The 27,857-nt window shown below is 37.7% G+C and overlaps 1 protein-coding gene across 1 annotated transcript in view; it reads right to left on the bottom strand.

Moving 5' to 3' along the window:
• The window catches only part of LOC121633777 (exostosin-1-like), a 273,065-nt gene extending 246,028 nt beyond the window's left edge, over window positions 1-27,037 (bottom strand). Inside the window, exons 1-3 of the mRNA XM_041976022.1 lie at window positions 26,168-27,037; window positions 25,019-25,613; window positions 21,885-22,636 (exon numbers count right to left, since the gene is read on the bottom strand). Coding sequence (XP_041831956.1) covers window positions 21,885-22,636; window positions 25,019-25,303 — 1,037 coding nt within the window. The 5' untranslated portion in view covers window positions 25,304-25,613; window positions 26,168-27,037. The remainder of the gene's footprint in view (window positions 1-21,884; window positions 22,637-25,018; window positions 25,614-26,167) is intronic.
• Between the last annotated feature and the right edge of the window lie 820 nt (window positions 27,038-27,857).

Genomic DNA, 27,857 nt, shown 5'->3' with positions numbered 1-27,857 from the left:
TTAGCTTGCTCCATGATATTTTTCACAAACTACAGTTAAACTAAGACAATTTCCACTTCCTCTGCTGGCAGTTTTAGTCTCACTAAAACTCCTCATGCTCATATGTAAGTTTTTACTTTAACATGACACAAAGTCCTGATGAGGAGATAAGAAGGGTGTTGGATGGAGTGGATAACATACAACTCTTGTAAAAATTTTGACTCCAGTTTCAGACCATGATACAAGATTTTTCCACTTCTCTGTTCCCGCTTTTTACAGTTTTAATCAGTTTAAGCTTCACAGCTATTTCAGGTTAGGCAACACCGTTTCCTACTCAGGTTTAAGCACTAAAATTACTAGGATCAGGTTGGGGAGATCGTTTATTTGTGCTTACATGATTTCTCTCTGCCACTGGTAAAGCTTCAGAAAGTGATTGCACATGGTTGGAGCTGCACTTAAAGGTTAGTAAAAGCTAAAGTTGTCTTCATACGCAATCGTTAACGCAGGGATGACAAATTATACCAAAATGTTGGTAGAAAAACACTCCAGAAAATGCTTATGTTGCTCAAACATGTGCATTAAATTATGATAATTTCAAGAAAAATACAACCTCCCTTCCACTTTATCATCATGCATTAATTATTTTTTCTCAACTATGAAGTCCATATTGTTCATCACTACAGATTCATTTAATGTTGCATGATGTAGATTTTTTTTTTAATTAATTGTGAATAAATTATATATGTTTAAAAAGAAAGAAAAGATTTAATTAAGACTCAAACTGTTGTGTGTCTCTGTACCTCTGTGTGTGGCTGTGTTTCCCTCCATCCCTAAACCATGACACTGCAGAAGTCCAAAGGCCAAGAATAGCCACAGGGTTTCAAGAGCAATATCACATTTTCATAATGAGAGCCAATGAGCTGTAAATCCCTGCTGACACGGTTATGGAGCGAGAAGAGCTTATGGCAGCGATACTGAAAGTATTAAGTAGTGGCCCACCCCTGAAACTCTGCATGTGTGGAAGGCACTGTTAACATGCATACTATATGCAAGTGGACACATAAGTCAGCAAACTGTATGTGGCATTTCAATGTTACACATCCTGGATCCCATTCACTAACACTTCTATTAGTTATAATTTTCCCTCATGTCCCATGAATCCATATGCTTGTAATGTGATAGGTTAAAAAATTGTGTTGAAATGGCCAGAACCACTATGACTTTGACATACAGAAGAACGGCTTCTGTCCAAGCCATCAACATACTTTACACTGACCCATTTAATTTTATTTTTTGCTTTTTAAAGCCAAATTATCCCTATTCTCTTCACTTAACAGTGTGGCTTTTGCAGTAAACCAAACCACACTTTAAGTTCATCTTACTTTCCTTTTTTTCATGAATATTTTGATATTGCACATTAGGGGTCTGATTTGACTCCAGATTGCATCATGGAGTCTCTGAAGATTTGATAGTGGCAAATTAATGCTGCCAGTCTCCTGTTTTACAGCACCCCAAAGGAATTACATAATTCAGACATGACTTTTCTTTGTAACATGATACAGTAGTAAGATTCAAGAGGAATAATGATAAAATGTGACCATAACAGCACGATTGTTTCCACGGGCTGACTTTCAAACCTCTGTTAATCAGTAGTTTTTCCTAAAATGTCTCAAAACAGCATTACAGAGTTCACAGCTTCACTTGCAGCCTACACTGTTGACACATGGTTGGATTCATGGATACCTGCTAAAATCTGACCCACCATGTGAAGCCTGAGCCTCATTCGCCAAATCAAACTGCATTTATCCAGTTTTCAAATATCCAAGTTTTGGTGTACCTGTGCCCATGGCAGCCTCAGACTCAAATGTCAGAATGTGCTGATGTAACTCAATCAACCTGTCAGTCACCAACAAACACTCTGATGTTGTGGAAATATTAACCAAAGCCTCCAACCTGAAGGTAGACCTGGTCTGATCCAGTTAAGTTACATGAATAAATGATAACTGTGTGACTAAGAAAGTCTGTAGCGACTGTTTAGGTTTAAAAACAACTTCATAAATAGCTCAAGTAAAAAGAAAATACAGGAATTGAACATGTCAACATATGTAAAAAAAATCAATCTTATTTAGAGTACATTATATTAAAGATTCTAATTTACTTTCATTGTCCATAAACTATGTCTCATCTTCTTTTAAGTCATGAATTAAAGACAAAGATGGATGCCAGTTTATGTTCAGAAAATCTATGATACTGTGTGTACATTTAAAAAAAAGCTGCAATAAAGAAAATAAATAAAAATAGGCTTTCTACTTTTTGGAGCACCTGTTTCACCTCAGACGAGATGAAAATAAAGAACAATGACATGCAACAAATGAGAAGTCAGACTGGAGCAACACTCTTGTTTCTTTCTGATAAACCTTCTTCTCCTTCTTGTGCTATGTGTGTGAAACATGATGGATTTCTACTGCAATCCATCCTGCCACACAGCATTTTCACTATGTTACTCTCACTCTCTGTTCGCCCTCTCTCAGCAAGGATGGATGGCAAACATCCTGATAAGCTCCCGCACACCTTTACTTCTGCCCAACTGTTCGTCAGCGATCACCAAACTAATACACAGAGAAGAAGAGAGGAGAGAAGGAAAACAGCGAATGACAGCAAAGAAATAAAAGGTAGAAAGAAAGGCACTAATGAATGCAATCGACTTGTGTTCCTGTCTTATTGTGTCCCATTGCAAACAAAAGGAAACAAATTAATGTGCAGCAGAGTGAAAAGGCTGGTAACATTTATATGGCTGCAGAAAATCCCATCCGTTCTGCAGGCAGTTAGCGTTGCTTTACAAAGTGGCTGTTCTTCTGTTGTGTGCTGTTACTGTCAAAGTTATGAGGTGAGTGCTTGCCATTCCTTATGGTATAATTTAAAAAGAAAGAAAACAAAAGAGAAGATTTGAGTGGGAAACCTGGGGAGATAAAATCGACAACTGTTGGTTTCCCATAGTTTCATAATGACATCAACAAGCAGCACATTCAGATAACATCTGCCTGGTGACTTCAGCAGATTGGCATGCCTAGAACAAGAAGCAGAAGCTGTTTTGGACGCTATTTTTGACCATTTAGTGTAGACCAGGGGTGCTGTTTAAAAGTATTTTTCCAGAAATGTTCCTCACTAAGTAAATGAGACTGTGGAAGTAATATGAAGAGCTTTCCCTAAATGTGAACAATAGGGGCTTTGGTGCTTCCTTTGTTATAACACCATTAAAAACAATCTTTAATGAAAGCTGATCAAATTGTCCCACAGTTCTCTAATGTCACAACATTCAAAGTGATGCTAAATTATTTTCATACAGTCATGTCTGTGACTCATGGGGTGAAACCATATCAAAGGCTTACAGTATGACAATAGCTCAGAAAAATACTGAAGGGTATTTTTAGTACAGCTGTTGCAGTTTAGTGCAACTGCAGCTATATTCTCATTGAATGATTTACTTCTACCTACCTCCAGAGGTGTCGAAGTATTCACATTCATTACTCATGTAGAAGTACAGATAATAAAGTTGAAGCATCATCTTGAGCATTTTACTCAAGTAAACCCAAAATGTCTACTTGAGTAAGGTAGCGAAGTATTTGTGTTTCGTTACTTGAACCTAACCTCTATGTACCTCTTTAAAAATGTCTTCTAAAATTTTTCTATAACCTCAGTGTTTTTCCAGCAGCTTTAAGAAAAAAGTGCCACCTAATCTATCACATTTGATTCAGTTTGTGAGACCTGTTGTATCACTTTATGGTAAAAGCTTTGCTCAAACCATGTTGTGCAAATGCTTATGTTTGTCTACTGCCCCCTGGTGGATACATTTTGCACTACAATAATTGTGACATCACAAAGTAAAAAACAGTACCTACATATATAAACAAATATTAACAATATTCTGTAGTAGTACTTTTACATTTTGTTAAAGGACCAATGAGACCAAAGCAGTGATGTACACCAAGAGAAAGTAAGGCCTTTTTGTGTTTTAAAGAACGGAAATTTGCTTTGTTAGTCCCAAAATGGGCCTCAACAAAGAAGAAAACATATTACTTCCTGGATTGTTTTCTATGACAGGGATTTTTCCAGGTTAACTATGTGGTTTGTATGATACCACAGGTTGACGCAAGCTGGGAAAAACATCCTGGAGGCTGCCTATTATTATGTACAGTCACTTTTATTCATGGGATAATTGTGATCTTGGTTAAATGGGGGAAAACAAAGTAATCGAAAAGTTTTTGGTTTCATCTGTTTTGATCGTTTTTTAACTTGTTACATTTTTTTAAAATAATCTTTCAACGATTAAACGATTATCAGCTTAAATTGTCTAAAATTTCATTAAATCATTATGTATTATGTGTGCACTGACAAAATGGCCTGAAATAAAACTACCCTTCTTATAAAAGATGTTTCATCAGCTATATAAGGTTTGATGGAAAACATTAGTTACCAGTTCAATACAAATGACAATTTACTGAATTAAATACATTTTAAGACCAGTGACAAAAACTTAACATAATCAATTGGACAAAGGTTTAAACTCAAAGAGCGAGCCAATTTAGGATCCTCAGAGTGACGGCTTGGCCTTTGCCATATGAATTTCTTTTTCCTGTTGAGAGTGACAACTAGTCAGCTAAAATAAATGCCAAGGCCTCATTACACAAATGCCAATCTATGTTTAGGTTTCACACAGCAAGAAGAACCATTAACCTCTGTTCATTTGCTGATTGGCCACAGTGGTGAAGTCAAAGCTGATCAATAGCGCTTCCTTTTACCCTCCAACCAGCCTTGGTGGAAACCTTCAGTGCATCGATGAGTTCAGATGCTGTCTGAAAAAATCTGCATGCTTTTGAAGGCCTCTAAAGATACTGGTTAAAATTGCATCTCTTTCTTTTTTTCTCTCTTTGATGACTGTGATGGTTGTTATTCATATGTCTTAACTTTTTATTATTATTATTTCATCATTACTGGGCAATTGTAATTTTGTTTTAAGCTTCTTGAAACTGGCAGCACTCTGGTGAAAAGACATGTAGAGAAAGAAGAAAGAAAACAGAAAGAGATGTCAGTGTGAACCATGCCTGTGAAACAATCAATCTTTCTCTTCATATAACATTACATTCACAGCATGTTATGCAATCTAACAAAATGTTTTCAACCAAATTCATCCAAATTTAGTTTTTTATTAAAAAAAAAACATAGCTGAAAATCATATTTTTGGTTTAGTGCAACTTCTTTCCCTGCTGCAGCAGATTTATTGTTGTGTGACTTTTGTTTTACATGCAAGCTCATTCTGAGCAAGATCACACAATGCTGATTAAGCCTATCAGTGTCCGATTATTCCCTCTGGAGTTTTACTGAACCTCTCTCTCTCTCTCTCTCTCTCTATCTGTCTATATACATATATATATATATGTCTGTCTGTCTGTATGTATGTATTTACATGTTTCTTACACACCGAATTCAAATGAAAGCCTGTTCATGACCCAACTATGTCAGTCACGCGAATGCAAGCAGGGAAACATCTAAAACCCGGTGGGCAGAAGCCCTTAAAGACTGGTACACTGGTATTCATCATAGAAACATTTCAGTGTTGTATTTACTCTCAGCTGGAAGAACAAGAAAAAAAATTTCAACACTGCAGACTTACATTTAAGGTCATGTCCACACAGAGATAAGTTTAAATGTGTCTGCTCAAGTTTCTTATTGTTCTGATGTTTCGTCCACATGAAACTGACATTTTCAGAGCCTGCAAACAGTCATTTTTTAAAACTGGGTTAAAAAGTAAATACATATAAAAACATCATTTCACTTCTGTGTTTACACTCCATACACATCATTCCTGAACTAATGACACGATAGCCCCACTGCTCCCTTAACATGCTATGTGCAAATTGTGCTAACAGCTACAATGACGGCAAATTCGGGTGTTGCTACAGAAGCTACTGAGCATGACAGGATTTTACAGCAAAGTCTTCCTCTGGTCAGTCCACACAAACTTTTCTTTTTCAGCTGGATTCTCTGCCATCTTCTTCTTCGTATGTTTGTTTTCATCGCACAAGTTTATACATATGCTCCATGTCTTATTCAGTTACAGCACCACTTACAAGGCTGGTATGTGTACTACAGCATTTTCAGTTTTTTTTTCTAAACCCTTTCTAAACTACAAATTATGTCACTATTTAGTGAAATATTCTAGAAAGCCCCATAGAAGCATCTAGGGTCTTGTTTTAAAGTCTGGTTTTAAACACAAAACCTGAAGTTCTGAAAGAAATTAACAGTTTGGTTAAAATTTCCAAGTTGAGAAATTTTAATGTGGACAGATATTACCATTTTCCTGGGGTTAGAGTACTTGTTTTTACCATCATTGCCACTGCAAATGCATGATAAACACATTAAATGTTGGTGAGAAACACAATTTAGGAAACTTATTAATCTAATGAGCTATTATTCATGCTTACGTTGAAGAGTTCTCATTCTAAATGGCACTGTGTGAAAGGCAAAGAGAAAAGCATACAACATTCTGCGTCACGTTAACTTAGAGGCACTAATAAAACTAGCATACCAAATATTAGTTTCTACGTGTCCCTATTCTTACTCTGTTAGTGTGCATTTTCAAAAAACACACTGGTTTAGTCTGCTTTTTGTTGCTCTAAAGCAGTCACGCCAAGTTTCTTAAAAGTCCTCAATTTGTCTTCCCTCTTCTTTGAAAGAAGGCTCTTATTATTCCTCATGGTGCTCTTCATCATGACCTGCATCAAAGATGAACTGAGACAGCACAGCAGTAAAACCCTCTCCACTGTTTAGTTCAGCTCAGCAGGCCAGAGAGCAAGAGCAGAGGGGGAAAAAGAGAAAGTGATAGAGGAGTGAGGACAAGGACAGATAAGGAAATCAGAAAGAGGATGATGAGAAGAAATGAGTGAGATGACAGTGAGGTTGAGGGAGAGTGAGCAAAAAAGAGGAAAAAAAAGGTTGGTGACTTTCAGTGAGCTTTCATAGAACATCTCACAAGGCCTTAAAGAATAAATAACTTCACTTACTCTACAGCACATCGACAGCAGAGGCCACCCACAAGACCACAGCTGACATTCAAATTAATACAGACAGACATTTTCCTCCCATCATACATATTAGATTCTGCAGCTGCCAAACATTCACAGATGTGACAGCAGCTGTGCGTGTTTTATGCACACCGAGATGCATCAAATTAAACACACTGAACAGAGAGGGTGCGTTATAACTAATTCATTTAGTGTCTTAACTCACTTTTTATTAAACAATTACTAATGGAATCACATTTGTTGAATAGTGGCAGAGTGGTGTGTGATCAAATGTGTGATAAAATATCTGTGCAACACTATCTTTCAAAGCTACATGTGTGAAATCATACAAAAAAAAAAAAAGCAGCAGTAATGCACTTCAGTGTGTCTGGATACATAAATGTTCCTTACATCACCAAAGCTGTAGAAAAGTAGCCAATTTATTAAACCCTCCATCTCCAGACCACCATTAGCTTTTTGGGCTATTATGCGTCAAGCCAACTACTGAGGGTGTGAATAAAAGTCTTTTCCAGTGTGTAATGCACCTTTTGCTCTGTTGGACTCTCATTTGGGAGAAATTACTTACTGCTCAGTGTAGTGAATAAACTTTATACATTAATGTGATATTAACTGCAATATTTTCTGGTGCATAAAGTTTAGATGCTTCATAAAAGCAAAATAACTCATTGTTGGGTATTAAGTTGTCAAACAGACATTAAAATCTGTCAACCTGAGCTGGAAATATGTTAGATACTGAAAAAAAAGGGTTTACTTTATTGAATAATGTATTAACTACTGCTCACTCCTGCACTCCAAAGTCATGTTTCTGGCACAGGCATGGATTTAATTCCTGGCATGAAGGTGAACATCATCTTTGTGGTGTGTTCTTTTCTCCCCCCCAGACTCAGCCACGTGAGGAGGTGCAGCTGAGGAGCCTTGCTCATTCTAGAAGTCAGATGTGTAATGTGCCTGATATTTTAGTGGAAAGTCCAGTGTGTTACTTTAGGTGTGAGAATGTATTTCTGCATGGTGAAAGATAGATAAAATGCTTTATTAATCCCACTAGAGGAAATTATTTTGCTACCGGATCAGATCATACAGCCAACAAACAGTACAGTCAAATACAACTATAAATTAAATCATTCTGCCATTAAAATCAGTAAAAAAAACATTATACACAGTGCAAATTAAAACATCTGGCAGCTGCAGGGATCAAAGACCTTCCCAGTCGCTCACTGGAGCACTGAGACATCACTAGCTGCTTGCTAAAAAAGCTTCTGAGCCCCTTAAAAACATTGTATGTGGGATGGCCTTTAGAGCGTACAGCGATTCTCAGTTTTGATTTTAATCTCTTCTCTACAATGGTCCCAAGTGAGTCTGGTGTAAATTCAGTTATTGACCCAGCTCTCTTGATTAACTTGTTGACCTGGTTCTTGTCTTCTACAGAGATGCTACCACCCCAGCAAAGTACAGCATAAGAAGAACACTGACCAGGATGGCTTGATAAGAAAATATATAGATAAAAAAATCTAATGATCTGAGTTTCCTAAGAAAAAAAAGTCTGGACTGAGCCTTTTAACGTTACAAATTGAGTCACTGCAATCATAAAATAATAATAATAATAATAAAGTTCAGATCTGAAATTATAAATCAGAGGAAGCATGCACACATATACTGTATTATAAACCCCGTTTCTTTGTGCATTTGCAGTTAGTTTTGTTTCCTGATTTTACTGTCTTACGTTTCTGGTTACTAGATCTATTATTCACCCTTTTGAGTAACATGAAAACATTGCTAACATGATTCAAAGCATTTTACATAAAATTATACAACAAAATGCATATAATTTTTAACATGTCTTCCAACCAAAATGTACAAATGTGCCAGTAATTCACTGATGCATCATTGGTTGCTGCTTTCAGTTTAACAAAATAAAAGTTGCTTAATTAAGCCTGGCACCCTTTCTCACTATTCATGACTTCATCAGTGCAAGACAGTAGATGCTTGCACATTGATATTTTCCTTTAGAAAAGCACAAAGAATTTAAATCCATTTAAGCCACTCAGGTACACAACTCAACCAACAATCTCCATACTGTAGAATATAAGGTTTACATGACATGTATTGTGAATCTTTGGATTCAACTTTTATTTATATTTCATACAGTATCCTTACTTATTGGTAAAAATAAATTTACATTATCATTTAAATAAGGCGTTCAGAACTAAAGAAAGATGGCTTTCTTTTATTTATTTGTTGAAAGGTGCAGTCTGTGCTACTGAAAGACCATCTGGCTCCGCAGAGAAAAGTTTAAGCATAGCAAAAAAAAAGAACGACATCCAAAAGGAGAGGTTGATCAAAAGAGAAAAAAAAAGAGAGGGGGGTATTTACAGATTTACTGCACAAACACCACCTCTGACTGTCTGCTGCTTCATCTTTATTTCTTATTTTTGAACAAAGTCAAAAAGCAAGAAAGTTATCATGAAAGATGTGACAGTGATTTAAATTAAACATTTTTCTGCCTCTTCAAAAATTAAGCCCTCAGCCTCTGATATCAAACTGTCTTTAGGGAAACACTTCAGTACAGCAAGGCTCTAATTGGTTCAGGCAGCTGTTATCTATGTACAGTAAAACAGCTTGAGTTCAGCCCGGCGCCGCTCAGAGGGAGGCAAGATCCCTATCTATCCATTCATTCACAGCTTAATTCAATTGGAGGGCAATTATCGACCGCCCTGAGGCTCCAAGATCCCCGTCGGTTTCTACGCTCATCAGGGAGCTTCGCTGTGTAAGATCACCCGCCGCCCCAACCCTGGCTGCACTAGGTGATGTCTATATCGATGTGCTGTGTGTAAAACACCAGAGCAGGCAGCAGCAAACAAGCAGGAAGGATCTCTCAGACACAATCGTGTGATTTAAAAGATTGGGAAGCTGTTTGTTCTGGAGGTGGAAGATGTCTAGCATGTGGCAACTAGAACAAACTTGTATTATTTTAGTGTTTATCTGCTATAACTCAATTAGGAGATTTCCTGTCTGCATAGTGCTAATCCTACAGAACCTCCAAATTATTGATTATATCAACAACCCACTTCATTTTGATCTAAAATGATGATGAATAGCAGTGGCAGAGATTTAATTATTTTCTGTGGTACTTTAATTGTTGTATTTTGGATTAAGGTACAAAATAGCTGCATAAAAGTATCTACCAGCATATTTTATAGTTTTTTTTGAGGAGATTTTAGAAAATTAAAACCCATATTAAATATGTCTTCAGAGGCTGTTTTCTTTTAGAAAATAAATTAGTAATATGCCGTTATTGGTCCTCTGACTGTATTAAGGCTTGATAACCACATGAAATGCAAATTTAACTGTATCATAATAATGAAGAGATAATTGGAAATCCAATGTGGTGACCATTTAAGGCTTTTGTCCATCAGTTCCAGATGGGTTGATATTCTAAATTTTGAAAATCAGAGTTTCTAAAAGAAATGGATAAAACATTTCCAGTTATTATATTGGCTGTTTCTCAGCCAATTATAATGACTGACATGTTTACATTTATGGCAAATTATCACCATTTAGCAAAAGCAGAATATGCTTCTTGCAGTTCTTTGTAAAATAGCCGTATAGATTTGCCTCATGCATACATTCCAGATGTTTTCTGGTGTTCTGCAGGACAAGAATGTCAACGAGTTTTGTTTGTGTTCCACCACAACATTGCATACAGTACAAAGCAGTTTGCCTCCCCTTTTATGTAAAAACGCTGGAAGAAATATCAACAGTTTTTAACGCTGATTTTAAGCGGCAAACTCTTTATGTTATGCATTTACAGTCGCAATTGCAACATAGAAAAAGAAACCAGAGTTATAATAAATAAAAATGGCCAATCCTAAGGAAAGTGTTTGCAAACAAATTGTTTTGATGAAAATAGTTGTATATAACTTTGTTTTTTGCTATATATGTACATAATTGTTTTTAAAATACTTAATATTTGGATTCTCAGTAATAAAAATGGTTGTTTTTACACTAAAAGATCTTTCCTGCTCAGACTTTCCACTTTTTGTGAAACCCCACAAACATGTGAGGTTTAAAAACTGTTTAAAACATGAAATATAGAAGGTCTAATCAAAGGTAGTGGGAAAACAGCCAATTGTTCCCAAGATCCCAGAGGCTTAAATCCAGTCTTATCCGCATCTTTGCTGAAGGTTTTTTTTTTTACAAAAAATGTGGAGGATAACTTAGAAGTTTTGCCTAATTTTAACTGCACTAACATGCATGTGCAGCCAGGGTCACTTGTATTACAACACACTTTTTTTTAGGTTCAAACAATAAAATGACATTTTTCCATGCTACATTTCAAGGTTTGTAAACAGCATTTCAAACATGGCTCCAACCTTGAGCTGCACAGTCATGATTATTTTCAAGAAAATGAAAATCACAGAGCAAAGCAGTAAATTAGAGCAATTAAACATAATTCATCTAATTGTTTAACAGCTGTTACATTTCCATGCACAAATGCTACCAGGTTTTTTCCCTCTAATGACTTTGTACATATAGACCCCAGTGTATCCTCATTACTAAATACTACAAAAAGTGATGCACAACTTTTCGTAGGGAATGTTTGGACATTTCTAACTTATTTGGTGAGTAGCTTTACTAAGCAGTTCTAATTCAGTAATAATTTAATATCCCCTGTGTTTCTGATGTCTGTCTTGCTAGGCAGGTCGCTGTTATGCATCTTGCAAAACTAATATTAAGTAAGTAGTGTGCAATATGCTGAAATAGATTTTTAGAATCTGTATTCATGAGCAGATATTACGGACTGAAAAAATATATGATTGTGTATAATTGTATTAAAAAATAAGATTAGCTTCAATGTCATGATTTAATGAGACAGACGTGTATATGTGCATAGGCTGTGTATGTAATCTAAATGAATTACAACCATATAGAATAATTTGATGGCCACATGTGAGCAAAGATGTCTCTCATATAAATATGTGTGTGTATCTATGTTTAGTATTTCAGACAGTTTGTGTCATGTCATTGTGAACAGTAATTAGATTACTTGGGGTGTCTGCATGTTTATTTGTTGAAATATGGCCTTTGCCAATGATCTGACACATTCTCATAAGCAAAGAATTTTAGACTTGTTTATACATATGACAGGTATCCTGGTAGGGCAGCGTCATGACGGTCTGCCATCTTGAAACTACAGCCAACAGAAAGGGACAAATAGCACCAACTCTGCATTTTGCCTGCGAGCCAGCACACAGTGATTGAGACGCGGGAGGAAAAGATTCCCTAATGCAATAGACATGAGTAAACTCTTGACAGTATGTCCGCAGTTTTGGTAAAATTATACATCGAAGCAATGCATTTTGATTCAAGAAAGACACAACATTGATTAACTAACAGACTCCTACATTAATGAGAGAAAACATCAAGTATTTTTTCTTCTTTATCTTTCCATGACTATAAATTCATTTGTGGCATTGGGGGTTATGACACATGAGCTTTTGAGTTTTGAAATAAAGTGGATACTGACTTGAGTGACATCATCCATCCCAATATCTGCTCAACACTGGAATTTATGAGCAGAATCCAGGCTGGGAGCTTACAAATTATTCACTTACTTTGTCAAAGTGAGCTGATGAATCAAAATAGTATCACATGGGCTGCTTCAATGTGTTCTTAGATTTGCATGTGAAAACAAAAGCATTTACAACACTAAAAAGATATTCCTGGGCTCCCAGATAATGTGTATTGGCCATCATGTTCTATGATGATGAGCGACTGGTGAGGCTAGATCACTGTGGATGTGGTGTTTCTCAATGTGCAGTAAATAATGCCACAGTATAGTAAATTCAGCGCTTGCTTCTTAGTGTCCTTCCTTCAACTGATGATAGACGGGGTTGTGTGAATGTAGATGCACATCCCAAATAAGTCATTTATGTGTTTTAACAGTGTTGGATGTCTGTGGATAGAATACAGGCAACTCATTGCTTCCTTTATCTTTATTTAACACATACTTGAAAATAAACAGTACTACAGAAAAAAGGCTCTCAACGCTCATGCTACAGGAAGAAGTGTGCCAAGACGTGTTAGATTTTTTAAATGTTTTATGTGGCTAGAAGAAAGAAGACACTTGCTTTACTTTTATTTGGATAGATTGGGTGGATGAAGCAATCTAAATCATAATGTTGAATTTGTGATGTTGCACCTACAGTGAATGGCATACATAGCATTTTGGGCATGGCAACCATTTAACTTTCACCTTCATTTTCCCCTAAAAAACAATCAATGGCAAAGTGATTCAGAGAAATAATCAAATTAATGATGCATTTTAATTGTTGCATGCAGTACAACTCTACATAGATATTTGTGCATGCATCATATGAAAGTAATGCTTTTTTATTTGATTATTGGTTATGTGTGTTAATGTACACTGCACAGGATATGTGTAGAACCTTAATTTTTACTTAATTTCTGTAGCATGTACAGGATACTGTACGTATAAACATTTTTTTGTCATGCTAAACATAAATGTGCAGTGTTCAACTTAAAACAATCACAAATGCAACTTTCCATATTCTTATGGAACTCAAAATCTGAAAAGAGGTAAGAGAAGAGCTTTATTTGCGTGGGGCAATGGTGGAGAAGATGTAAAAGGTGGGGGAAATAGGCCAGAGGGACATGAGGACTCCAAGAGCATGTCAGGGAGTGTCACTGCAGGGTCTAGTGTACAGGTAGGCAAAAAAGTCATCAGTGGAGAAAGTGGCAAAGACTATTATGGGATATAAAAACCTGAACATGAATAACGGATAAAGCGTAGGTTACCAGGTGGCCCAAAGGCTGGAGAGGGCTCTGAGACAATGGTGGGTGTTGCAGTTTAGAATATGAAACTAGAGAATAAATAAAGGAGATGAAAAACATTTTACTTGTTTGATTTTTTTTTTCTTTTTAAAGATAGCAAGATACATAATGTACAAATACATATATTTTAGGTATAGCATTAAGTATCATGTATCTAACCAAAATATTCTTAAAATCAGGACCTATAATACTTTGCACTTAACCAAGATCTTTGTCTGAAAGTGTCCCTTAATTATGAACTGTTCTACAGTACTGAGCAAACAAAGTCAATATCTGATGTGTCAGCTGACTTCAAAATTGCGTCAATTCGTGGGCAGCTGTAACTCATGAGGAAGAGCAGTCTGACCAACAGGAAGTCAGTGGTAGACAGTGGATCAATTACAGGCTTCTTCTGACTACCGAAGTCCTTGGACTGTCTATTGGGGAATGAATGTGTGATAGATGAAAAGCACTTAGTCTAACAACAGCCGTGCTGTGTGAGTGTGAATGGGTGAATGTGACATGTAAAGTGCTTCGAGTGGTCAACATATGACTAAAAGAGTGCTACATAAATACAGTCAATTTACCATTCTTTTGTACTGTGTTTACTAGCACAAAGTCAGGGATTTTGTAGGGTAATACTACACCATATGTAGCCATCACAGCCAAACAAATACCAAGTTTTACCATAAACAAATGAATGAATGTAATGTATAGATGCTACGGATGTAAAAATGTAAAGTGGACATAGTCCTCATAGGCTAATGCAGCTGCAAGCAACAGTGAGGTATGATGGAGGTTCCTTGTAGGTTTGAGGGTACATTTCTGCAAGTGGAATTATAGATTTTAACAGAATATATAGCGTCCGTTTTGCACAGAAATTAAAGCAGATGCACATCTATCATGTGCTACCATCAATGAGGAATTTCATTTACCCTGATTTTTTTTTTCAGCAGCAAGACAACCCCAAACATACAGCTTCATGGTGGATTGTACAGCTTTGTGGGGTACAGTGGAGGACATGATGCAGAAGGTGGGGGACGTAGCCTGTTTGCAAACATTTTATCTTAATTGTTGTTGTCATCTTTTATGTCTTCCCTGTTTTATAGGCAATGTAAACTGTATAATAGCTGTCTTCAAAATTAGCAGGTACTAAAAAGTTATCAAATACTACAAAAAGTTGAGCAGTGGTGTGAATTGTGTAGGTGTGGTTCTATAGTGTAAACAATCTTCTTCCTGTACATCAGCCTGTCCCAGGAAACACAACTATCAGTCACTTGTGTTTGCAAGAGAAAACTTGTCAAATCAACAAAGTAATGAAGGTGTGTGGAGCAGCATGTTACATGTCTGCAGAGCCAGTCAAGGGAACATGTGGACATACAAACATGCAAACATCCTGCGTAATGTTGGTTTAAAAGAATTAGATTAGTAATTAAAAAAAATGCAGAATGATCAACAATAAAGACCCATTAGTAGTATTTTCCATAAAATGAGGATGTCTTTGGATAATTTAATTGACACAGAAAACAGATAGAAAACTTCAGATGCAGTTTAAGATATTATGATATGGGTTTAAGACCATGTAAGAAATCACAATAAATAAACAGTACAAAGGTTTAATCCATCCAAAAGTATTTTTCTAGGACAGTAAGCTGTTTTATACTTAAAAAGCTCAGAAGGTTGCAGCAAGTGCATCCATCTAGATTGTAAAACAGCTACATTTAAATAAATTACATTTGAATAAATACACATGAATAAAACATTCTGTGGACTAACCTTTTACAAGGTTCTCATAAAGAGTTTTTATGAGCCTTATTGTGTCCTTATCTTTCTCAGTTTCCACATCTAAGCCATTTAAAAAGTTGCAGAACACAGTTTGCTTCTTCTCATACCCGAACATAAAATTAGGTTCAAACCAGCCATCTCGAACGTGTGAATCTGCAAACAAATTATATTCCTGATCAAAATCGGTGAAGTGAAAATGACCTTTTGGTGTTAGTGGCTGACATGTTCTAAACTCCTATGGTGTCTTTTGACACACCTCGGTATGTTTACTTAAAGGACATATCGAGGATTAAAGGACTGGTGTCTCAGCATGATTTAGAAAAACTTGTCCATAAATGTATCTTTAGTAGACTGGACTACTGTAATGCTGTCCTCACAGGTCTCCTTTAAAAGTCCATCAGACAGCTGCAGTTAGTCCAGGACGCTGCTGCTCGAGTTCTCACTAAGACCAAGAAAGTAGATCAGATAACTCCAGTCCTCAGATCTTAACACTGGCGTCCTGTCTGCAAAGATTTGACTTCAAATCCTTCTGTTAGTTTATAAAGCCCTGAATGGTTTAGGACCAAAATACATTCAGGATCTTCTGGCTCCTTATGAACCAATCAGATCCCTCAGGTCATCAGGGTCAAGTCTACTTTCTGTTCCCAGAGTCAGAACTAAATGTGGAGAGGCAGCGTTCAGCTCACATTAAGAACAATTCCCAGAAAACTGCAGGTCTGCTGAAACTCTCAGCAGTTTTAAATCAGGGTTCAAATGTGACCCAAAACGTCAGTGAAAGTGAAAACCCAAACTAGGCTAAGAGATTAAAAGTAATAACTGACTTCCCCCATCTATTATATGTTTTTCTGGAATTTCATTGGATCTGGTGGTCACACAGATTCTCCTATTACCCAAACAAAATTAAATATTTGAGGGCATCAGACTCAAGAGAAAACCTTGAGAGGAAAAAAAAATGTTTTCTTTGGCAAATTAGACTACATCTTCAGTTCATTCTGAGTGTTAAACATAAATGGTGCATTTTTTTTTATTTTAACTTTATTTTAGCATGAAGAAAAATTACAAATAATATGCACCTTAGATATCTATAGAAGTCTAGCTCAGTATATCTGACTGTCTGACATGTAGTCGGTTTAAAATGTGTGCAGAGTGACATGTCACCAGGGTTTCTTACCAGAATATGGGCAGAATCCTCTAGTTTGCAGGTGTTACCTCCCATCTTTAGTTTTTCACCCCATTACCTGTTGACCTTCTCTTTTGCTTTTTTACTATTTTTCTTAAATGGCTGTTGGGCCCCAAAAATTTAGCACATGTTGCATGCAACACGTATTTGTTGCATGCACGATATATTCCAACATGGTTTTTAGATCCCATTGCCATTAAAAACAGCAGCTTATGTGAATGAAAAGACACTTGTTAATGAATCTGCAGATGTGCTGCTACTTTGCTAACTTTAGCTTTGTTTACCCATTCAACTTTAGCAAAGCCAGAAGTTCTCGCTTAAAAAATCTTTCTTGTTGCTCAGTTTAGGACTTTAATTTGTTTAACTTATTGAAAAAAAACAAATATCTACTTACGCTGGAGGATGACTCTCAGAGTCAGCAGTGTCCCAAATAGTGTTGTGCGAGTCATGAACAAATCATTCAGTACTTGAGAATCACTTTACTGACTTGTGAATCACGATTCCTGATTCCTTCCGCACTGACTCTTTCACTGACTCGTCCCTGTTACTGCAAGCTAACTGAAGAGCTAACTGGAGAAACCAAACAATATCACTATTGTGCAACTGCGATTTTAACTGCATATGTAGAAATATAACTAAAGACGTCTGAAGAAAGTGATGCTGTTTCTACATGAGCAGAACACAAAATAAAAACACCAGGAAGTCAGAGTAAAATGAAGAACAGAATTTATAGTCTATTTTGCTGCCTTTTAGCACTCACATTAGCAGCTAAGGCTGTGGGACCCACCATCTTCAACAAAGACTGAATGCTTTAAAAATAACAGAAAGTTGACATTTATTGTTTTTATCTTTGCTATAATGCTAATAACTGCTACTTACATTTAGAAATCAGCTCCAGAAATAACGTTCAAAGACCACTGAAATATGTCAGAATTTCATTCTAATCATTAGAAACATGAGCTATTGAGAGCAAAACATTTGGTGTTTGATATCAGGCAAGTACCAGACAGAGAAAGAACTAATGCACTGTTTAATTGGTGAAGCAGCCCTTTAAACACTTTTCTGTTGGTTAATGGACTCTATAATCCATCACTCTATGATTTATTCAGCGGGTAGTGCACACTGGATTTTCTTTTAACACCTACGTGTAACAAGCAAAATGTTGTTTAGTAACTGATTTTAACCTTTTGTTTTTCTTTCCTGCAGCTGCACATTAAAACGCAAGTTTTGCCAGTTATAGTCATTAATAACACTGTTTTCATGCACTCAAACATCCTGTTAATATGCAGACAGTTAGTAGATCAGAGCACATTTTCTGTCCGCTTGCTTCTACAGTACTGTCAAATTTTATCCAAAGCAACAATCTTTATAGAATAACTGGGCTTATACACAGACACAGTGGTCACATGGTTGATCCGCCTGGTATTATTCTTACTTTTATCTTAAATAGTTGCAGATGGGAGAATTTGGTTTTCATTGTAGAGACGTCTGTTCTCAGCATGCGAGCTGAAGCTGATAAAGTGTCTGTGTTGGCCTGTGAAGCACAGAGAAATTTAACTGTGGTGCCTCTGATTACTGTGATTGCACTTTCAGAAACACACTGCAGTCCATTAGCAGTTGGACACTGAGATTTTTCTTGTGTTGTGTCTGCTTTGTACTGCAGCACATTACATTTGAAATAGAACCATGCCTGCAGGCTGTAATTGCAGACTCCATGTATATAAAGGGCAAAATGATACAAGAAATGTCCTGAGGAGGCATTTTCACATCTTAATGTCTTATGTGACTGTAACCACCAGTGCCTCTCTTCACATATGCAAACTCACCTAGAATTATCACCTAAATATCACTCTTATACGTCTAACAGTGTTTTGTCCTGATTTTGATTCCTGGTTTTTGATATCCTACAAACTCATTGAACTCCAGTTAGATAAAAATAGATGAGAGGAAAACAGAGGAGCTTTTAGATCCCACAGAAATTAATTTTCTCATGAGTTGGTGAAAACAAAAACAAGAACTAAAAAGAAAAAAAAGCATAGATAAAATGCTCTGAACTTGTGTGTCAATCATGCTGCATTCAAGGGTGCATGCAAAGAGTTTGTAATTAGATTTAAAACAATACAAATAGTTGATAATGAGTTGTGATCTATAAACACCAAAACATCAAACAGCTATAACCTGGTGATTAAAAGTTCAGCTACAACAACCAGGACCCCTTAACTTGCAAGATCCAAAGTCCACAACTATCTCACAGAGGTGCCACTGGAACCAACAATCCAAACCAAAGTATTCATTTTTTTTACCTGTGGTAAACCTTTCCTATTTCCTAAATACAACACCTTTTGTATGAAAATGTTAATATTGTCACCAGAAGTGAATATACTCCAAGACTGATTCCCTGATGAAGGCTTGCTTTCTCAAGTTATTGGCCATTCAGAATTTCCACAAGCCATTTTTTTTCTTCTTCAAGGAAAATAGTCCAGATTTTCGGTGCAACTGAATGCTGCACTTTGTTTAGACAGTAGCTCGCGAGTGACACAATGCACGTGCACTATGCATGCAGCCAATGGATGGATGATACATTATTATGTTCATAGGAAATATAGCATTTTGCTTTATTCATAAAAGATGTTGGGAGGTTCAGCTCTTCTCAAAGATTCGGCTTCCTTAGAAGAGTCTGCTACTCCAGCTCCCAAATGATTCTTTATTTATTGAAGCTTCTGTTTATTCCTCATTTAGCAATTATGACTTGTTAGTGTGTTGGTCAGCTTTTTTTTTTTTAATTCAATGATTTAATAAAAGCCTTATTTTTATGATTTTTTGTTGTTTAGCATTTTAATCAAATCAAATGAACAACAAACAAATCAAATGAATAAAAGCCAAACTCAACATTTTGACACATTAGATGTAGTAGTTTAAAAATTCTGCACTTTTCCTATTTCAGTCTCCAATATCTCTGACATGCCGCCAGAAGCTGCTTATATCCCAGTTTTCGCTCATTTTCGTCACTTTTTCCTTATGAGATTCGTTCAAATCCAGCTTCACATCTTTCTCTGTCACTCTGAACCTGGCCTGTACCCTTCCCTCTCTTACATATTGGCATTATCCCATTCTTCCATGGTGCCCTTCAAACTAAAGTCCCACTCCCTGCCTGGTGAGCAGCAGCGGCTGAACATTTGCCTCTCCTTCTCGTTTGATTCGAAGATACATCACCAATACATCACCCACTAAAGTGGCTAGTAAGTTTTTATTCATACCTGCCAACGTTAATTCAGAACCCTGGATTTTTCTTTGCCAGTTGAGCTACACAGTCAACTGGATGTACTGGGAAACCCCAGCTGCCATTACTATATCACCACATCCCTGGAAGAACCGTCACTGCCAGCCACACTTTGAACCTTTTCTTGTCTACTGCTGCTATGACTGTTTTTAAATTGCCTCCCAGGGACAAATAAAGTTTTTTTAAATTGAATTGCAGATTTTCTTATGACATTTTACATAAAATAGATGCTTTAAAATTATGTTTTCCAGCAACCACATATGCAATATGACTGTGGAGAAATACTTCATCACTGATCAATACTGAAATACTTTCAAACCAGTACTTAAGCAAAGTATAACACACTACCAATAATGCGACTGAAAAATGGCTAAAAGGTAGTTTTACACATTAAAACACCACATCAGCTGCGAACAAATGTTCCAGGTTGGTGGTCACTAGGAAGTTGTCTGTGGATATTTTACTGATATGTTCGTTCACATAATTTCTGTTCAAACTTTCTCATTATGTGAATGAGATTGAAATTACAGGTTTAATTTAATACTTTATAGGCTGCAGAAAATGATGCACCAACAGGCCTGTGCTGCATCCTGAGCTTTGTGTTTCTGCTTTATCTAATCTGTTTTTCCATAAATTAAATACTATGTTTAGATCAAGTTTCATCAAGCTAAAATTTAGTTAAAATGCATTTTGTTTCCTTATCCATGTGTTTAGCACCTCTGGGAGAAGGCAACCACTGAACACTTCAGATTTGCGAATATAGGACCAAACACTGAAAACTGCACTACTGGCCTGATATTTTGCAGAATGCATTGTATGCAGAAGCACGTTGTAAAATTACAGCTGCTTTTTGACAGCACTTTGCAGGTTTCTGGATCCACTGTGGTTTGTCTTTGGGCCTCAGCAATTTCTAAACCTAAAATATGCAACTAATAGACAAAGATGTCCAGGGGGAAAAAACAAGTTGCGCATCTTGACCCGATTTCACTCAATTTGCAAACATTTTGCTGTTTTTAGCTGTCAGATCCAGCAAGACATTTCAAAAGGGGAAATTCACTTCTCAGCTCCGATCTCTTTTCTCTCAGCCAACTGCTGAGCAGACCAAACTTTGCTTTTCAGCAGTCAATAACTACTTTCCTGCTGCCATATCTGCTTCATGCACACACACTTTTATCGAAAATGCCACAAATACCTGCACATTTGAGTTGCATTTTGTCTCAGGAGGCAAAGCAACAGTAAAGTTCAACTCATGACAATTTAGGACATCTCTGTATAAAAGCATCCAGCCTGTTTCCCCTCAAAGAAGAGGAGCTTCATCCACAGCAGCCACAGTCCCCAACTCTCTAAAGGATAAGAGTTTGCTGCTAATAATCTGAATTTACAGAGATCATCAGCTTACATCTGCTGCACACATCTGCTTACAAACACAGCAAACACTTTTAAGGAGATGCAATGTTGCACAAACATGCTGCATTTAAAACAGTAGCCGATAATGAGAAAAGTGACAGCACTAATAACTTCTAAAATGCTGTCTGGCTGCTCTGTTTGCTGACACAAGAAATTAATTTAAAGATTAAATGTCAAAAAATAGGGAAAGTGAGAGCTTCTTAAACCAGCACACTGAGTGAGCATGAACAGCACCAAGAGTAATCAATCACCCTAATTCACATATTCATGAGAAAGGATATTTGTTAGGAATAACACCCAGAGGCAAAAAGGGAAAAAGAGATTTTAAAAAGTGTCTTACTTTGTGTAGTCTTCATTATCTCTGTCACATCGAGAGTCCTTGTGTTTCTCCCAGTCTTTTCCATGCTTACATGTGGTCAGTAGAATAATATCTTCCCCATTATGGATGTGATAAAGAGCATTCCTCGTCTCTGAACCTATGCCAGTTAGGTACCGCTTCCCCTTAAAAACCAGCTGGTACTTCCTGGAAGGCGGCGCATCATTCAGCGTCAGGTAGCCTGTTCCCCCTCCTTTAAGCGGATGATCCTTGGAGAACAGAGGGATGGAAATATCAAAGTTGGGTCGGAAGTTGACTACATCTGCACTGGCCTTGGCTAGCATGGCCTGGCCGACCTCAAATCCCAGATCCTCTGTGTAGTCTGGCCATGTTCCAGAGTACAGGTTGAAAATTAGGTGGTTCCTGCCATCGTTCCACATTGGTAGGCTGTGGATCCGGGATCTGACGTTCTGGACGTACTGAGCTGAAAGCTGGTCCCTGTCCAATGTGTCCAAAGCCAGAATGAACAGACAGGCCTGCAGAGGGTCCTTGGTATGGAAACGGGACTCCTCAATGGAGGTCAGGATCTTTTGGTAGGTCTCCGAGATCTCATCCCCTCTTTGTGGAGGGTAGATGTAAACCTTGAAGCCTGACTGGCAGCGAGTAAAGTCAAAGCAGGTTTCCATGCGGCAGCGCTTGTACTTGTAAATGTTGTCACGAATCGCGCGTCGTTCCCGAGGAGAGGTGTGCTGGTGATGGAGCTGAGGGCTGTCCTCCTGTATCCACAGATACGCACACAGGATAAAAAGTTTATGCCTGTTGTCAATCCACCATTAAAACAAATTATACAACTTTGTCCACCTACAAAAATGAATAAAACTTCACTACAACACCTTAAAACATTTCAGATGTTGCAGTTGTGTTATAAAGCCCTTAAACCAAGGGCATAGCTAGAGGGGTGGCCAAGGTGGCACTGGCCACCTCTGGAATCTGATTGCACACTCTAGGTCCCAACTCTGGTGATTGACATGTCATTGGAAGAGGATGACAGAAATGTTGTTCCAGACACACATGGATCACCAGTATCACTATGAAGGAAATTTAAAGTAGTTTCCAAATTAGTCAATCTTTAAAAATGTTGACATTCAGTTGAATGTTTCTAGAGATTTTGTCCCTATACAAGTACAACTACTGATGTTATGTAAGACTATTAACCTGATGCCTGTATGAAGCTACATAACAGTGCTACTTATAGGGTAGCATTAGATTAGTTTTAATATAATGTGGGGAAACCATCATATTTAGATATCAGGGAGTGTATTTACAGATTACACAACTCAGTTAAAGATTATTTTCACACTGGAGCTGAAATAAACTATAAAGATATGCTCAAATAGCACCTCAGTATCCATGTTATTTAATGCTGACTATGCTAGAGCTACATGATCCAGTTTCATTTAAACAGGAGGCTAGCAAGACTGCTAGTATCATAAAGTATGAATGGAAGGTGTGGACCCAAAAGCAGGACTGAGAGGCAAGCGTTAGACGGGTCCAGGAATCAGATGAAACAGGGGAAACACAACGATGATCTGGCATTGACTAAAGGACAACCTGGAGGATATATACGGAGGCGTTCATTACAAGACGAGAAATGTAGGTGTGACAATTAATGACTGGAAGCAGGAAACAGGAAGTAAAGCACACAGAATACACAAGAGGAAGCAACTCTACAAAATAAAACAGGAAACAGGACAGAGTTAAAGATGACAAGACTAGAAATTAAACAAATCACAGAAAAGAACTAAAACCCACCTAAACCCACAGAACATGACAGTTATGTGATTATAAAATAAGAATTGAAATATGAATAGAAAGGTAGCTATTTCTGACTTTTTTTGTAAAGAGGAAGTCTGGTACATAGATCGGGCCGAGCCAGACCCCTGCCCCAGTATCAGCAGCCCAACTGCTCCTGATGTGGAGCTGGCTACACATGTCATTGTTGTCTGATACAAGAATCCAGTCTACCACCACCACTAGACAGCAAGCAGACCCAGTAGGAGGGAAGGCATTGATCTTAATTGTAATAAAACTCTAATTGTAAGTTTTTGAAAGGCATAATTTTGATTTATGTTTGACTCCCGAAAGCAGGTGTATCTTTTGTTTTAATGTTTGTTCACTATAAGGTCTGCAGAGTTATTCAATCCAAAGCATTTATCAAGGGAAGTTATTCTCTCCAACAGACACTGCTCCTGAACTCCCTAAAAATGTCTAATTTGTAATGAAGCAATTTTCCTCTGTCACATAACATCATCATGAAACCCATTTATTTAACGCTTGCCTAGTTTTAAGTCTGACACACCTCAGACAAACAATGAGCCTCTTCTTGCCCTCAACAATTTGTGACCAATTAGATGAACAATCAGGGTAAACGGAGCAATTCACTCTGAAAGATTTCAAGCCTAATTTTCACATCAGACAAACCGACATGATCTGAGGGAAAATGGTCATTTGATCTTGGTAGTAATCAAGGAGGTCAGAAGATACAACAGCTTTAAGAGGAAAATGAACATACAGATATGATGGAGAGTGTGCTGAATACATTAAATTTGATCAAAGATTGGCAAAACACCCACCCCTCTCTAATATTTCCACCATGCAATATCCGCAGCTCTGGAGTCAGCACAGACTCCAGAGAGAGAAGCCTTGAAGGGAAACTAGACTGGCCTAATAAACTCCCTCAAGGAAAAAGGTGAGTAAATGAGGACGATATGAGCTCTTTAAGGAGCCATCAATGTAGAACTCTGCAATGTTATCAGGCAATTTACTGCAAACTTTATAAAATTAATATTTAGTTATTGCTTACTGTTGTTAATGTAGAAAGTCACACCTCTAAACAAAGGACCCATCATTTAGACAGGGTCTTAGCTCCTCAGTTCTTTACTGCTCAACATCTGGTGATGAACACTGAGCGCTTAAAGGTACGTATATCATTTGTGTTACATTTTTATGTACAAAGACCAGAAAAATGTCTAAAAACAACTTATCTGAACAGAAAAAGTATCTTTAAAAACCTAATTAATTATCTTGTGAATCTCACTTTCTTTTTTTATCTTATAGTATGACGATTTTTATGCTTAAAAATAAACAGTCTAGACTACCTCCTGCTCTCCTCCCTCCAGATACGGCTCCAGCAGCTCAGTCGACTCCGGCCAGTGTTTAACCGGTCTGGATGGGTGTCTCTGGGGCAGAGGTTGGGGTTGGTACAAGTTCTGCTTCTGATGATAGTACTGATGCTCCGGCTGGTGGTACTGGTGATGTTGGGGTAACTGGGGATAGTGGTACGGCTGCTGCTGGAACTCTCCAATTTGCAGAGCCCACAGGTAGATGAGGAAGAGAAGACCGGCCCCCACAGACACAAGCAGGTACCGCTTCTTGGCCTGCATGTGTGCTGCGGGGGGGAGGAAAAGAAGGAGGTGGTGGGTCTTTGGGGTGGAAGAGGAGAGAGAGAGAATGAAGACGTCAAAATACAAGGAGAAGGGAGAAGCAATGAGAGGTGTAGAAAATGATGTAGAAGAAAAAGATGGTCAAAGTTTTGACGAAGGGTTGAAGAGGAGAAGCATAGAGCTGAAGAAGGAAAGGTAAGGAGGGAAAATGGGAGGATGATGACAAGGAAATGATGAGGAGAGGGGTCACAGGGAGGTAGATACAGGTCAGCTCTCTATCCACAGTTCGGCATTTTGGGATTTGAGGTCACTGAAAAAAGAAAATAAGAATTTTATTACTTTTTTTTTAAACTAATAAAGCATTTATGATAAATCAGGGTGTTAAAAAGTCTTTACACACATGACGATAAGGCTAAACTTCAGATTTTTGTCCTCTGATATTACAGAAAATGAACAATTGAGGGACAAGACGTTTGATCCAAGTCAAATGGATCATCTCTAAGTTTAAAGTTGATGCTAGAGTCAAGAGTGTGCTGAGTTGCATTGAGGTGAAACTTAAATAAACTCACAGTCCTCTAAAAGCTGAGTGTTTGCTGACAGCCAAATACCTTTACAAAGTCACATTGTTTACACCAAGTCAAAGTCAGTGAGGATTACTGCAAGCTGCACTGAGCAGACAAGCGCCAAACTTGTACCCAGCCTCTTTAGCTACACTTTATATTTGGAGCATTGGAGCAGAATCTGGAAAGGGATTCCTCTTAGAAACTCTGTAGGAACTTTAAAAGAAAAATAATAATGTTTTTTTTTTTTTTTCTTGACCTAAGTTCACAATTGATGAGTTTTTGCTGTTGAAAATCAACTTACCTGTTCACGAGGAACACCTGTGGTTCCAAGAAGGGATCGAGGTGTCCGCCGTTCTCCCCTCCAGCCAGAGCAGAGGTCCACAGTTTGCAAACACATTCTCCATTAGCGCCTGAATGGCGAATCACATTTCCATTCACAAATCGCCTTAGTCTACATTAACACCACGCGTAAATCAACGAGCTCAGCGTGCTCAGGGACACCAAAAAAGCTGTGTTGTTGTCATCTTCCGCCGCGTCCCAATTACAAACTTTCCCCCAACAAAACACCCGGTGAGTCCTTCTCATGTGTACACGGCTCCCACTTGAGCATGTGTCAGCATGGCAGGCAGCTACTTTGAGAATTTAGACACGCACTTGACTGCTAAAGTGGCTGTGATCACACAGATAACATTCATCCAGAATTAAATGCGCGAAACAACACGCGTTCATCTCCAATCGGCATCTTCTCGGAAAATCCCAGCATGGGAAGATGCAAACTTTGGAATGTAAATCAGCTCTTCCCGCCTGTGCGCTGCCGCTCACGGTGAGAAATAAGCAGAAATCATCATGCCAGGTAAGTTAAGAAAGACGCCGGCAAAACCTGATCCGAATTGACGCGGATCAGTAAAATCCTGTTATAGCGACTTCACGGTCCCCTGAAAGGCAGGCAGCGGTGTCTCTTGGTGGAGCTGAAGTAATGGATCAGATGAACATTATGAGTGTTTACTTGTGTTCTTCTGGGTTATTCCTTTCCAAGCAACTGGCTTCCAGCAGTCGCACTATCCTCACGTTTCCATCCTTAAATCCTCAGTTGGATCCGGACTGCGCCGCCGTGCAGCATCCAGCAGCAGCAGCAGCGCTGATAAGCCAAACAGCAGCAGGCTGGGGAGGATCGGAGCATGCAAGGGGCGTCTGCTGGCTCTGATAAGGTTCAGGAGCTCGCCATTCCGAATCTCCCAGTCTGCAAAAAGTAGCTCTGTTTGTATTTATTTTAAAAAAGAATATATGTTTGATACTGTGTTAAAAAATAAAGTTATCCAAAGAAACACAACTGAGTCCCAAAGGATCTTTCAAGACCTGTAAAGTGACAGTCATCTTATTTATTTATTTTTTCTAATCAAACTCTTTCATTCAAAAACTTGGAATTTGTGGACTTATATAAGTTGTAACATAGGCTATAATTAAATGAGCCATTTAATCATCTAAGATGCTCCCGCGGTGCCTTTTTTCCTTCAAATTGAATTAGGTTCGATTTTCTTTCCATCAAATTCAAGTATTTATTTTCATAAAATGCTGCATGCTGCAAATATTAACTAAAGCTGTGAGCAGCAAAAGTGACATTTTCAATTACAGGCTGCAGTTCAGTGTTCTCCATATAAATTGTCACGTTTGCGCAGCAAGAACCCACTTTTGCTGAGCGCAGGATCCCACTAAAGATTAGAATTAAACGTTGTTTAAAGATATTGAAGAGATTTGCCATGCCTTTAAAGAGTTTTTCAAATGAATCGGTCAACCTTTAATCCTAACGACTCGCTCAACAAGTCACGTTTTGCAGGACTTTCCATCTGCCCTGCCCTTTATTTACGTTTCTGTTCATTTTGGAAAGATGCTATAAAGCAATTAGAACAGAAATAGATTATAAGTTTAGAAAAAAAATGTACAGGTGTTTTTGAAGTCAGTCATAGACGCATGATGTGTCAAACAGCGTCATC

The sequence above is a fragment of the Melanotaenia boesemani genome, chromosome 22 (assembly GCF_017639745.1).
Source record: "Melanotaenia boesemani isolate fMelBoe1 chromosome 22, fMelBoe1.pri, whole genome shotgun sequence".
NCBI classification, from domain to species: Eukaryota; Metazoa; Chordata; class Actinopteri; order Atheriniformes; family Melanotaeniidae; genus Melanotaenia; species Melanotaenia boesemani.
The sequence above is the reverse complement of the archived record's forward strand: the minus strand, read 5'-3'. Positions and strand labels throughout refer to the sequence as shown.